This window comes from Acanthisitta chloris, unplaced genomic scaffold (assembly GCF_000695815.1).
Source record: "Acanthisitta chloris isolate BGI_N310 unplaced genomic scaffold, ASM69581v1 scaffold43301, whole genome shotgun sequence".
In the NCBI taxonomy this organism is placed as follows: domain Eukaryota; kingdom Metazoa; phylum Chordata; class Aves; order Passeriformes; family Acanthisittidae; genus Acanthisitta; species Acanthisitta chloris.
Window position 1 is genome coordinate 890 of NW_008657288.1, and position 14,565 is coordinate 15,454.

Sequence of the window (14,565 nt, forward strand, 5' to 3'; positions counted from 1 at the left end):
CAGCTAATCCCAGAACTCTTCCTGCAGGACACTTACCTGGAGCCCCTGTTTGTTGCTCTAGTTTTTGCATGGATCCTCCTTTGCTGTCCCTGTGCCAAGTGGCTCCATTTCTGATAACGGAGACAGGAATCACCAGGTCGTTTTGTGTGTTCAGGGCTGGATGCAGTGGAGTCGGTTGGAGGATCGGACAGGTGTGAAACTGCCTGAGGGGGAAGTTGGTCGTTCTGAGTATGGTAATGTGTGTTTTATGCTGGTGTGAGTTGCTTGTGTGCACGCTGAAAGCTTTGACTCTGCTTTGATTTTGGCATCTGTTCCCTAGGGTGGATTGCAGCAGGATTGCTTCCTGGGATGAGTCGAAAGGACCCTTCTGCATAGGGAGGATGGGATCTGAGGACAAGGCTGTCAGTGCAGGCAGCTTTGCCTCCCTACAGTCGTGGACTGTGTAGGCCTTGTGCTGCCAATGGGCTTGGAGTGGTTGGTGTTGTAAATGTGAACACTGGAAGCCTTGTTTGAGGGAAGGGGGTTGGGAGGAAATGAATGGAGACAGGCATACACCAGGCTGGGATCTGCTGGAGGGAGACTAGTGACTTCCAGTTTTCTGAGTGACTACCAACTTTGGGTATCTGCAGATTCCTGGCCACATTTTTTTTTTCTGGATCTGGGTTCTGGGATGCAGAGCTGATGTAAGGAAACTTCACAAAATGTGTTTTGAGTGATCAGCTCTTCAGAGTCACAGCTTGATGGCCTTGCTCTGGGTATCAGCTCTTGTCCTAAGTGGAGTGGAGTAGTAATGTGAAAACTAGCAAATAGCTACTTGGAGTTTCATGCTGTATAAAGAGGATACTTTTAGCTCTGGCTCTGGACAGTGATTCTGAGCTTTAGGTGGGTGACAGTTGTGATTCAGAGTGTGTTTTTCTGGTGTTAGAAATGTCAAGCTTGGCAGGTAAGGATAATAAGCTAATGCAGCAATTGCACCATGCACCAGCAAAGACCTGTAGTGCTCCAGTGCTCTTCTGTTTTGCCCATTGCAATTATTAGGTGCCTTCAGCTTGTAGGCTCTACTTTGTGTCCAGAACAGCAATCCTAGCTGTAAGCTTGCTCATGTTTTAGGAAAGGCTTGTTGGTGTTTTCCCCTTTGAATTCACCTTGCTGGTTCTATTCCCAAGCTGTCACATTTCTTTACTAAAAGCTGGGACACTCATTCCATTTCTCTTTCCTTCTCCAGGAAGGTGCAATGGATTTACTGAAAGAACTGAAAAGTATGCCTATGACTTTGGATTTGCTGCAGGTGAGTCACACAGGGTTAAAAGCTGAAATCTGCATATGGATGAGTTCAAAATATAGTCTAAATAAACATATTTCCTCACACTTCTTGCCTCACTCAAAGCATCAAAATAAACATTAAATCCAAGAAAATAGTGCTGCAGTTGAGTTTTGGACTGGCAGTTAAATAGCTCTGGGTCATCATGTGCTGCCTGAAACTTGTGCACAGGTGATAAGGCAAATGTGGGTAACTGCTCAAATCTGTTTTTAGGCTGCAGAAAGAGGAAAGACCAGATTGAAGTAGCAGACACAAAGGGCAGTCCTGGGAGAAGTTATTTAAGTCATTGTAATGGTGATATTCAGGACACTGGGGAGGTGTGAACAGAATTACAATTCAGAGCTTAGGATGTGCATCTTGGAGTTTTTCACTCTGAGCTTGAATATCACTTACAGGTCTGTAGGGAAGGGATTTGTGGGTGATTGGATGTCTCAGCTGATCGGTTTGAGTAAGCTGGAGAGTGTCATCTTGCTCTTCCAAAGTTGTAAGGATCATAGAATCATTCTGCAAGTGCTTGGACACTCATATCTTGGTCATCACTTTGACCTTGTCATGGTTGTTTCAGATTTCAATTAGTAGCAAATATTGAATCTGTTCTGGAGTCATTCATCTGAGTGTTCACTTGCAGTCCACACGCATTGGGATGTCAGTGAATGCACTGAGGAAGCAGAGCACAGATGAAGAAGTGATATCACTTGCCAAATCCCTCATCAAATCTTGGAAGAAACTCCTAGGTAAGAAAATCAGCATGTTCCTGTCAGATTCAGCTTGTGAAGGAACTGGCTTCAGTGGGAGATTGGGTTTCTCAGGAGAGCTTATCTGTTGATCTGAATAGAATAGTCTAGTAAAACAGCCTTTACAATTGCACCCTCTAAGTTTTGTGTCCTACCGTGAATCCCCCTAGATTTAGCTCCTGTTTAGCCAGCTCATCCTTGGAAAAGCATTGAAAGCTTCAGGACTATTAAGGTGTACCTGTCCATATAATAATTAGCAACTTTGTATGTAGAAACAATATCTGTGGTCTGAACCCTGTGACTCCATTAGTGTGCTGTGTGGCATTAAAACAGCCTGCACTGTCAGCCTCATGCAGCAGCTTGGAAAGGGAAGTGCTGGAATGCATTTTTGGGTGGTGAGTTGGAGAAGGACCTTAATTTGCCACCTTGGAGATAAATTCCTATGGACTTTTTCCGGCTGAGGAGGTTTTCACAGTTTCTTGCTAGGTTGGATGAGTGTTAGAAGCACTGTTTTCCTGTCCTCCACATGACTGTCACCTCCACATGAGGTTATGTGTGTATTGGCTAGGCTCAGTTTACCTCTGGGTCAGACTCCTTCTACAGTGCCATGAAAGTCCTCACCAGGGTTGGCTTTCAGCAGCACTTGGGAATCAGCTGTACTCCCAGAAGGACCAGCCTGTACTGGCCCTTCAGGTGGTGTTGGCTGGAAATGCTGCTTTTAGTGGTGCTTGGAGAACTTGATCTAATCCCTGCTCAGCAGCCAGGGTGTCTCTGAAAGAAACTTTTGTGATGAGGCATGTCTTGTGAGGAGGCTTATCTCCCAGGCAGGGAAGGTGATTGCTCTCTAGTTTGGTGAGGAAAGCTTTTGTTCCAATTAGTTCCTACTTAGAGGCAAGGAAGAGGTCTGTTGGGAAGCAGTGAAGGCCATAAAGGCATTCTTTCTCCTGATTCTTTTTGGAGTATAATAACTTGCCTTAGGCCAACACTGGGTAGTGTGAAGAGATTGATGAGTCTATGCAGGGCTGTGGCATAAAGACCTGTTCTAAACTCCTTTTCTGAATACAGATGCTTCTGAAGAAAAAAGTGAGGAGAAAAAGAAAAGCTTGTCCTTGCCAACATCTTCCTCCAAGGAGACTGGTAACTCAAGAGACCAAAGGTAATGCTTCCCTTTAACCAAAGGTGACACTGTTACAGAATTGGAAATTTTTTAAGGCACCTTTCTTTAATTTTTTTTTTAAAGTGTCTTGTGTTGGGATTTTTGTGTAGTGAAATTCCTGGTCAGGGATCACGGGAAGTATTTCTCCTTCAGGGTTGATCTGTGTGATGTTATTAATAAACTGTGATGCAGAAATATACATCTACAAAATACAGTGAGTTAGTGAGTTTTTAAGTTTTATTCATACCTTATTTTATGATTTTTTTTTACTCTTGGTTATATGTTGTTTTTCTATTAGTAAAATATTGCTCTTTTTTTGTTGCATTTTTATGTATTTTTGCTTATTTCTAACTTTGAACTCCTTAGAATGAAGATTATTTTTGGCTTTTGTGGTCTCAAGTGATGGATGGGATTGATTGATACATCACTATAGTTACATTTCTATTTCTTCGTCCTTGATAAGTCCCAGCAGAAGTCCTCTTTTCCCTCTGGGCTGATGTCCCCTGAGCTGGCAGGTCTGCTGCATGCTTGCTCCTTGCCATGCCTTGAATGCTGCAGCCTGTTTCATGGCCTGTGACTGGAGTTGTTGAGTGAAGACAGTGATCAAAGGGCAGAGGAAAATGGGATTTAAAGCCTTATTCCAGAGGCAAGAGAGTTCTCTCAGCCTGAGATCCCAGGAGGGTGTGTGCTTCATAGATTTGGCTCTTAAGTGATTTAGCCAATTTCCCAAGTTTGACAGGAGATTTGGAGCATTCGGGCTATAGTCCTGCTGGTTTGCAGGCTCTTCCATGTTTGCCGCCTGTCTTTATTGGTCACTCTTGTCACTGTTTTCCTTTTTGCTCAGCCCTCTCAAGGCTTGGCACTTTGGGGTGAGCAGAGCTGCTGCTGGAGGAGGCTGCTGATGCTGAGCTCCATGACGTTATTGACTGGCATCTTTGGTTATCTTGCTTCCATAAAATGGGAAAAAGGAGTTGCTAACTATTGTAATGAAGCACTGGGGAGACTTCACAGCCAGAATGGAGATAGGGCTGTCCAGATCTGTGTGTATCTGTGTGTGATTTTACTCGGAATAGGATCTTGGCTGCAGGCACAGAGGCAAACTCCACTGCCTCCTTGTTTTGTCAGTTAGCGTTGGGTGTGTGGAGTGGAGCTTTCTGGCTTGTGCTGCTGGTGGTCCCTGTGCCTTGATGTGCTGCAGATATTGCAGGGTTTGGCTTGGATTTTTTTAATCCTTGCTGCTTTTCACATGTATTCGTCCTTTATCTTCTGAATGGCAGAGCATTCCCTTGGCTGTGAATAAAGAACAGAAGACAAGGGATTAAGATAGCATGGACCAGGAGCAGGGGCCACCTCCTGGTGTCAGTCTGTTGAGCCAGGCTCTCTTTCCAGAGGCAGGAGTGCTTATTCTCCAGTCCTGCAGAACAGGATACAAATCTGCCTTTCAAAAAAAAAAATCAGTAATTTATTAGCAGCAAAGAGTTCTTGTTCTTTGAAACACAGGCTGTGATGGAGTCTGACTAGTTGCTCAGTGTGTGAGAGCTGGTTCAAATGAGGCTGCTATCAAGACACCAAAGAGATCAGCTTGTATTCAGATATTTCAGCCACTTAGTCTGATAGATTTTGGCTAGGCTTTCCTCTTCTGTCAGGGAGAAATACTTGAATAGCTCTTGGCCTGAAACTCATCTTGCTTTCTGGAGCACAGATGTAGAAATCCCTCTGTAGTGACTGGAGCTAACACTGCAAGACCTGAAGGCTCTGAGCCAGCCAGCGTGGAGCTGGCACCTGTGAAGTTAGATGCTGCATTACTCTAATCCAAAGCATATTCTGTTGTGCTGTAGAATTTCAGACCTTTAGTGTAGTACATTTTCACGGGCTGTGTCTAATGTTTCTGTCTCTGGCAGCATGAGCTTTTTCTTTTCCAGGATTCTCTAAACTGCCTTTATTAGGAGGTTTTGGATCTGTGGCCTGAATTCAGCTTCTCTGTGGGATTTTCCTCTAGTGAAGCCCTGAGTTTTGCTTGCAGTCCCTGGCTGCTGCTTTGCCACCATTTTGTTCCAGCATAGCCTTTTTTTCGTGTATAAACTTGTTGCTTGGATAGATTTACAAGCTCTTTCTCCTGTTTAACAGGAACAGTGCGAACCACAAGGATTTCCTGAAATAAGTCTTCTTAGGTGTGTTTGAGCTCTGTTTCCCCGCTATTCTATTTATAAACTAGCTTCTAAATCTTAATAAATAATTCTCTGTCTTTGGAATGGCTGAGAAGTGTGTTACATCTAATTTGTGAGAGATCAGCTCTCATCTCAGGGCACGTATGACGTGTGTGTGTGTATGTAGGCGAACGTGTCTTTACTCATCAACTAACACAAGTGGGAATACCATGCATCTTGCCTAGCTTTCTTCTACCTTCAGGGAAGAAACATCTAAATGTTTAAGCCCATAGCATTTGCAGATAGAACATTCCTGAAAATCAAGTGTTACCTATACAAATACTAGTTTGGAGACCTGACTTCAAGGACTCAGTGTGGTGAAGATGAGTGTTGTGAGTTCACACAGTGTTTTGCTCTGGGAGACCTTAGTGTCATTGTTGCAAAATGAGACATTTAAATCTGGAAGAGCTCTCAGGGAAGCTTCTCCTGCTGCCCCTTCGCAGCACAGCACAACCTCTGCCCAAGCTCTCCCCTCTCCCTGACAGGCTTTTGTCTAACCTCTGCTTTGACAACCCTAAAAAACCTCAGGGCAAGGCATTTCCATAGCTGCCCTTGGCAGTATTTCCAGTTTGTAACTCACCTTTACAGTCTGAAACTTGCTCTCAATCAAAACCTCTTTTGCTAAGAAGATTTCTACATGCTTTTGTCTTCAGCAAGGATGGAGGATTTTTTCCTACCATCTTCCTTTGTAAGGAATTTCAGGACTTGTCTCCTTTAAGTTTTCACTGCCATGAACCACTCCAATTCCTTCAGTCCTTTTATTGTAGGTAATTTTTCTAGGCCTTTTGCCTTTGTCCTCTGGGAAGTCTCATTTTCCCAAACTATTTTATGCAACATGAGCAGCTGTGATTTTTAGATGGGTTATTCCTGAGCTGTGTATGCCCTGGTGTACACTCCCATGTGTGCTGCCTGTGATATGTGTGTAGCTTCTTAAGCACAGAAATACCTGATGGCAATATGTACATCCCAGATGAGAGAAAATCATCATCTAATTGATTATTTGCAGACTAAGTTGTGTCTTCTTTTTGTAACATGTGCAGTGTAAATCGTATTGAATGTTTTGAGCTGTTTGGACACAAATCTGTTCTTTAATAGGCTCCTGCAGTGCTGACCAGTAAAACTAGCTGGTGAAAAGTGGTTTATTCAGCTACTGGTCAAAGAGAAACACAGTAAACTCACAATATAATCTCCCTCATAGAGTGCAGTCTCCCTCATCTGAGCAAGAAATTAATCTTCTGCTTCGTTTTGTCCTGAGCAGTTTGCTGAAGGCTCACTGGTGGATACTTCTGAAAAGAGCCTGGTGAGGTTCTGAACCGTGGAAATCCAGTAGCCTTAATGATGATCTATGGGATTTGAGCCAGACTGGAAATGACCTTAGCAGCAGGAGCTCAGGATAAGTCCCTGAAGTTGTCTGGCTCAGTTTGTGCAGCAGCAGATTAGGAAGGTTTCCAGCTTAGCACTGTTTTGCTGTGGGCTGAGTAATCCCTTCCAGGACAGTGTAGTGGAAGTGCTTGCTCATAACAGATTTATTTTTGATGGCAAAGAACTGGCAGTAGTGACCAAGCTTAACAAAAATTGTCAAGCCACTTGGATATTCAAGGAGATATTGCCAGCATGGCATGGGTGAAATATCAAGGTTTCTCTTTTTTCCCCCTTTGTCTCTTAGTGCCTTAATGTTATCAGGCATTGGCCATAAATACAGCACATTTTATGGCCCAATCACCAAAACCAGATCAATCTTTGCTGAAAAAAAATAATGTTGTTCTCCTGTCTAGATTTAAGGGGGAGAACAAAGCTCTGGAAAATCATCTGTGAATCATAATAGTCCAAATCTTTTACCAGCAATATTAGCAGGGCTGATGTTATACCAGCAATATTTGCATAGGCAGAGGTTAGGCTTTATGGGTGCGCACCCAGCTGAGTTCCTTCTCTGCATGCAGACCCTGCAGCTGTGACTCAGCCTGCCCCCTGGAAGGTGACCTGACTGAGTCAGCCACACCAGGCAGGTGTTTGCATTCCCTTGCCTGTGCCCATGATTGCTTGCAGGTGGAAATGAAGTTATTTTTGAGAGCAAAGCAGTACTTCTTAGCCCTGTGCTAGCCTGACACCTGTGTGAGCTGTGTGTGGCTGTGTAGGGGTGCTCTTCTGTGAGATGAGTAATCAAAGAGTCTTGCTTAGATTACAGGAAAAAGGAAGATCCTTTTATGTGTTCTTCTTTGTTGTTGGGTTTTTTTTTTAAACAGTGAAGCTGAAGGAGCCATTTTCTTTCTTTTCTTTCTTTTCCTTAGCACAGCAGCTCCTTCTTCTGGAGGGGTTGGTGTTGGTTTCTCTGATTTCTGGCCCAGAAGGCAGCATGCCTTGTTTCTGCAGAGGGCTGGAGTGCATTTTTGTTCAGCAGTTTTCTTTCCTGCTGCTGACATTTTGGTGGTAAAGGATGAAATGGGCCTTAGTGGTGCCTTCTGCTCCCTTTATGCTGAGAGCAGATATTGACCTGGTGTTCTGCAGAGTCAGAGAGAAATGAAGTACCATCCATCTGCTACCAGACTGAGAGTGTGCTGATGGTCTTGGATTTCCTAAGTGGATTTGAGTTTCTGGTGGTATCCAGCAGTAATATTTTCACTTCATGCTCAGTGATTCAGCAGCTGATATGTGTTGAATAACAGAAGTTGGTTGGCAGTGCTTTGTGGATTAAACCTCTGTTTGCAGCCAGCAAAGAGGAGCTCGTGCCTGGGCCAGTGGTGTTGGCTGTTGTGTTGGGCTCTGTGCTGATTTGGGACAAGTTTGCACCGTGTTCCTCTGACTGGTTTTGTAGTATGACTAACAGGATGCTTAGCTGCATACCTGCTGCTCCTTTCTCTGCTCTCAGTGATCCAAACTGAGACATTCTGACAGGTGAAGTTTCTCTTCTAGCTCCAACAAAAGGCAGGAGCCTCCGAAGACTCCAACCACTCCCAAAATCACCACCTTTCCCCCAGCGCCCGTCACCTGCGACGCTGTCCGCAACAAATGCAGAGAGATGCTGACAACAGCTCTACAGGCTGATGGTATGTGCTGGGGGAGCCCTGCATTGCCTAAAGTGCTTCACAACTCCTGGAGCATTCTGACAGACACTTCTGTGGGTAGGTCAGTGCCAGCTCAGCTTAGATGTGCTGTTCTGTGGCAGCCTCGTCAAAGGATTATTGCTAGCAGCTCAGTCTAGCCACTAGTCACCACTTTGATGAACTGGTTGGCATTGCAGCATTTTCAGACACTTGCACATGGACTTGGCTAGAGCTGGAGGCACGACAGTGTGTCAGCAATGGCTGTTACATCTGCAGCATGGGGATATTCTGGCCAGAAGTTCAGTCTTCAGGTGTGCAGGGATTTGCTTCTCTTTCTAAGTCTTGTCTGGTTGCTGTAAAACAAAGCTGTCATCTCTGTCACCCTTGGGGCACAAAGTGAAGCTGTAACTGATGGACTTTGTTGGTAGTGGTGTTTGTGGCACTCACCATCTGCTCTCAGCCTCTGCTGCCTTTGCAGACAGGAGCCCTGTGAATACTGTCATCCCCTGGGACTGGGGTGGACTAGGTCTTTATTGCACTCAGACTGTGCCATCTCAGATGAGGGCCAACTCCAGGTGCTTAGCATCTCAGAAAGTCAGATTTTAGACACATCAAGCTGAACACCTCGTTGCAGATACCTTGAAAAAAATAGGGTCTAAACACGACAGAGTCTTATTAATTTGGAGCCAAGGAATGTAGATGGCAGATGGAGAAGTTCATGAAGTCTTTATTTCTATCCTTCCTGTGCATGTGTGTATATGCTGCATTAAATGGTTTGTGTAGCTCTTAGAAAAAACACTTTCCATATGAAATGTGGGAAAGAATCCTCTTGAGCCTTTCCCTAAGATCAGCCCTTCCCCATCTTCCCAGCTTTGTGGCATTGGTTACTGTGCCTTGTGTCCAAACTCATGGCAGCTGCATATTCTATATGACGCTGTTCAACTGGTGTGTGGGACAGGAGGGAAGGAGCAGACAGTCCTGAGGTGAGATGAGAAATGAAGCTTTGATCCCAGTGCTGCATACTTCGAGACCCTGCCAGATTGTTGGTCTGAGTAGAGCTACTTCTTATTGACACCAGTATCTGATAAGACTCAATTCCTGCCTATATATGTTTGATTTCAATTATACCAGGAGTTATTGGGAAACTGTAAGTTCAGGGGCCAAAGTTATTGTTAGCTTTGTCTTGTGCTGTCCATATCCTAGGGAGGTACAGGGCACAGACTGGCTGGATTCATCTATTTTCATTACTGCCGTTTTCCAAAGGGTCAGAGAGCAGCTAGAGCAAAGGCCAAGATGCTGTTTGATGGGAAGAGCATGTAAATCAAAATAGCAAACTGTCCAGATTTGTATATCCAAAATACTGAGCCTGGGGAGCCCTGGCCTGGTTGGAAGTCACTGACCTTCTGTTTCTCCTGTCTTACAGATGACTACATCGCCATCGGCGCTGACTGTGAGCACATAGCAGCCCAGATTGAAGAGTATATCCTTACTGTACAGTGCTTCCTTGAGGGCCTGCATGCTTCCAGGCTCAGAGGAAAAATGGGACAGTCTGTCTTTGCATAAACGATCTGCTGCAACTTGTCAGGGTTCTGGGTCTGGTTCCAGCTCTGCTTGGCCAAGTCCTGAGTCACTAAGGAGCTACCAGCATGGTGTTGGGAGCTCAGGGCAGATGTGATGGACACATTTATTGCCTTCCAGTTCATACTGTAATGGACTGTAATCCCCAGTTTGTCCTTCCTGTCTATGTGCTGTTGCATGTTGATGTGAGATAAGCCAGGAGTTTGCTTTGTTTGGGAACTGCAGGGTAGGAGGTGCAGCTGAGCTCTCTCAGTGGAGGGGTTTATAGCTGCCTTGCTGAGGGTAGGAGCAGGCTGAAGAACCTGAGCATAACTGAGTATTTCCAGCACAGGGAAAAAGCCTGAACTGAAAGCCCCTGGATTCTGGGATTATATAAACCTGCTCTCAAATCCAGCATTGATCTCTCAGAGCACACACTGCTGTTGGGTCCCAGCATCCTCATCCATGTCCTGGCAGTGGGGAACACTCCCTGGTCATCATGGGCAGCTGGGAAGTGCTTGAGGCCCCTGGGTTGACTGCATACTCCTTGACTGCCCTGTACGCATATACCAAGATGTCAAGAACACTGACATGAAATACAAAAACCGAGTGAGGAGCCGAATCTCGAACCTGAAGGACTCCAAAAATCCTGAGCTGAAAAAGAATGTGCTGTGTGGGGCCATTACCCCCGAGCAGATCGCGGTGATGACCTCAGAGGTGAGGAAGCCTGAGGGAGAAGGGTTTGCTTCTCACAGGGGATGTGTCCCGAGGTTTAGCTTGAGGCAAAGGGTTGGGCTGCTGCCAGGGATGCAGATTGCTCTGTAGCTGCTGCCAGAGTGCATCCCTAGCAATGGGGTTTGCAGTGTGGAGAGCAGTCTGTTGATCCTTCAGATCATCACGGGGGATCATGGAGCAGAAATCAGGATTGGAAAGCTTTCTGCCTTAATGCCCATCTGTCAGGCCACCCTGTCCTGCTGGCTGTTTCCACTGCAGTGGGTGTGGTGGTAGAACTGGACAGATGTGATGGTGTTGCCTTTTTTTTTTTTATTTTTAAAGGAAATGGCCAGTAATGAGTTGAAAGAGATCAGGAAAGCCATGACAAAAGAAGCAATCCGGGAGCATCAGATGGCCAAGACAGGAGGGACACAGACTGACCTCTTCACCTGTGGGAAATGCAAGAAGAAGAACTGCACCTACACCCAGGTTAGTCTTCCTGCTCATACAGCCTCCACACCACTGACCTCTGCACAGGACATGATCCATCACAGTTATGAGCTCGTGCTGCTTTGTGACAGGCCCTGCAGCATGGCACAAATTTTGCCACTGGTGGACAGCACCTCTTTTTATACTTGAGGCTCTCTAAAATGTACTTTTGCACATGTTCCTTTGGAGCTTGTCTAACTCTTTTTGGCTCATTTGTACAAGAGCAGGAGTTGTGCAGCACTAAGGCAGCTTTCAAAAGTATAGCAGGGCTCTACATTGAAAGCAGGTGCTGGGAATGTGGAGATTCAGACAAGAAAGGAGTGGGTAGTGTAGAGGAGAGGCTGCAGAAACCAAGGCAGACATGTTGATGGTATTAAAAGTGCAATTAAGAATGTAGATGACCTGCAGCTGGACAAATCCCAACTTATTTAAAATCAAACAGCATGAAACAGGTGAAACAAAAGGAATAAATGAAACAGTGATGTGAGCAGGCACAGAATTTTTCTTCTTCATGACCAGCTGCTGGAAGCCTTGTGCATTACCAGTGCTCTTTAGTTCCCATGTTTATGCCAGGCATCTGGGGATAAATGTGCCTTTGCTGTGAGTCAGTGGTTTAGAATGTGCAGATACCCAAAAATGCACCAGCAGCCACGAGATTGCTACTGAGTGGGTGTGCACAAACTGTGTGTGCAAGTGCTGAGTGAAACTCCTTTGTATGCTTGGACTTGACATACACAGAGGAGAGCCAGGCAGCTGACCAGGGAGTTTCCTTTGGCTCAGCAGCAGCCTTGCATCCCTCAGGCCTTGCTCTGCCAGTGCTCCCAGTAAGTCAGCTGGAAGCACGCTCGGGCTGTCCCAGCACACTGGACTGTCTCCACCTATAGTGGACTGGAGTCTGACTGCCTGGAATCGGCAGGAGACAACAGTGTCTCTGAACAGAAATATCAGGAGGTTTTCTGTATTTCTATCAGTTTTCCAGTGAAATCACTAGTGGGTGATGAGCTCTAAGTCCCAAGCAGATGAAACTGGCATTTATGAGCATGTTGGAAGTCAGGCAGTGACGTCAGGGGAGAATGACAGAATTTAGCTATCCAGCATGCTTGCAAAAATGCTTAATTTGCATTATGCAAACACTGTGACTCTGGCATATTGGGTAATTACACATGTAGATCACCATAATTACCCCTCGGCACAGTTCTGCTGCCTGACTTGTGCAGGGAGTGCCAGTGTTTTCAGTGCAGATCTGTCTTGTGGTATTTAAATGCCATGAAAATCTGATTTTTAGTAAAGTATGTGTTTCTGGCAAGAGCCAGTCAGAAGCAGCAGTCACATCTGGGTTAAATATTGGAGTTCCTTAATGGCTCAAACACAAACCAGACTGGAAATGTGCAGAACCTGGTAACCCAGAGCGTGTTCCTATGAGGCCAGGATGTATGACTGGTCTGTAAATGGGCTTGAGTGCTTTTTTTATGTACCACTGTGGAGCACATGCTTGGGGCTGAGGGTTTTGTCATGTCACTGCTGGCCATGTCCCTTCCTAGGGGGCAGTTTGGGGAGGGATTGGCTGTGGTATGTCCACTTCTGGAGTTACCTGCAAGGAATGGGCAGCAGAGGGGTAAGGAGGGAAATCTGCTGCCCAAAAACACATCACTCAGGTAGTGTCAGGCTGGAGAGGGGTCATGGTGTATGTATGGGTGTGTATCTGTGTGTAACACAACAACCAGACTAATTTTACAGGAAAGCTCCTTTTGCCCTCCCAAGCCTCAGTCTCTCATTGATTTCATGATCCTAGCATGAATCCCTGGAGGCCAGAGGGACAAGGAGCTCCTGTGTCTCCTCATGGGGACGATGTGTGATGCTCAGCTCTCACTTCCCTCCTGTCCTCCCCAGGTGCAGACGCGCAGCTCCGATGAGCCCATGACCACCTTCGTCGTGTGCAACGAGTGTGGGAATCGCTGGAAGGTAGCACACCAAGGCTATTACTGGCACTGAGGGGTGTTAGGGTGGCTGCACCTGCAATGCTGCAGACGTTTGACTGCTGCTTGGAGGTGCTTGTCAAACTCTCACTGGCTCTAGCGAGTGATCTTTCCTCCCAGCACAGAGGCAAGAGCACCTGGGTTCATCCCATCTCTGCAGACCAGCTGGGGTCAAGTCTTACTTCCACATTACCTGCTCCTTCATCACATCCCTTCTGCCATGAGCAGCTTCACAGTGCTTTCCTTGCTGCTTCTGCCTTCTGAGAGATGGTGATGATGACATTTGGGATTTCAAAACCGCTGTTTTACGCTGCACACAGAGCTCAGGGGTGAGCAGACATCTCCTGGTCAGTGGCGAACAGAAACGATGCCACCACCAAGTGCCAAGAGATTCCAACGGGAGCTCCCTTTGGCTCCTGCTTCTGAGAACCCCCCAGCCCTGTCCAGCTTCCAAAACAAGCCCGTCACCTGGATCCTTACCTTCTAGGCAGCATGACCCACAGCTCCCCTTGGCAGTGAAGTTTCTAATCGGGGTTTAAACTCCCTTCTCTTGCAGTTCTGCTGACATGTGCCATGGCCCGAGAGCGGCAGCCAAACGCAGATCCGAGCGCAGCCTCCACGCGCCAGCTCCCACGGCAATTGTGTTTTGTGTCCCAGTGAGTTTGCATTGTCACACGCTGAGAGAGCAGCAGCAGGGAGGCCTGGGGCCTCGCAGAGAGCCACAGCCCTGGGCTGACAGGTTGGCAGGAGAGCTCACTAAACACACCCAGTCGTTACTTTCTCATCTAAGCCGAGTATGGTCACTTTTTCTCCAAAACTAATATTAAACATTTTTGTCAGTTTCTGACTTTTATTTCAACTGTCTGTGCAGCACTTTGCTTTTGTGGTGCGGAACTTCACGGGAGCTTGACAAACACTTTGTGTCCAGGTGGATGAGGACTGACTAGTCTCTGGAGCACCAGAAAGTGAGATGTGACTTACAGATACACACCCTCAGTGCATGAAGGCTTATTCCTGTCAGCTCATGGAATCTAAACCACTGGGCCAAGCCCTGGGGAAGCCAAGTGGGCAGTACAGTTGATATAGCACAGCTTTTGGGGCACAGCTCACATGCTGATTTCTATCTGCAGTGATTCCTTGGCATCATGGGCCTTTAAATGAAACAGCATTGGCTGCTGCAAAGATGAGAATGTGCTGCCCAGGTTGTGACAGACTGAGAGCAGGGTGACAGCAGCCACAAAAAAACACCCCAAGGTGCTGATTTGGGTGAGCAGGGCAGGGGGGAAGCATTTCCTGGGAATCCATCCCTCAGTGAAAGGAGACTTGTGGCCAGGAGCTCCCTCAGCCCCTGGCTGGGAGCAGGGAAGACC

General features: G+C 46.3%; 1 protein-coding gene across 1 annotated transcript; it reads left to right on the plus strand.

Annotated features, from left to right (window-relative positions):
* The first annotated feature begins 174 nt into the window (after positions 1 to 174).
* TCEA2 (transcription elongation factor A (SII), 2) lies at positions 175 to 14,051 on the plus strand. Its single transcript, XM_009084649.1, has 10 exons — positions 175 to 228; positions 1,226 to 1,288; positions 1,950 to 2,055; positions 3,121 to 3,211; positions 8,329 to 8,462; positions 9,883 to 9,939; positions 10,579 to 10,733; positions 11,073 to 11,219; positions 13,110 to 13,181; positions 13,752 to 14,051. Exons 2-10 carry the CDS (start codon positions 1,235 to 1,237, stop codon positions 13,758 to 13,760), a joined length of 825 nt encoding a protein of 274 aa, XP_009082897.1. The 5' UTR covers positions 175 to 228; positions 1,226 to 1,234; the 3' UTR covers positions 13,761 to 14,051.
* The last annotated feature ends 514 nt before the right edge of the window (positions 14,052 to 14,565 follow it).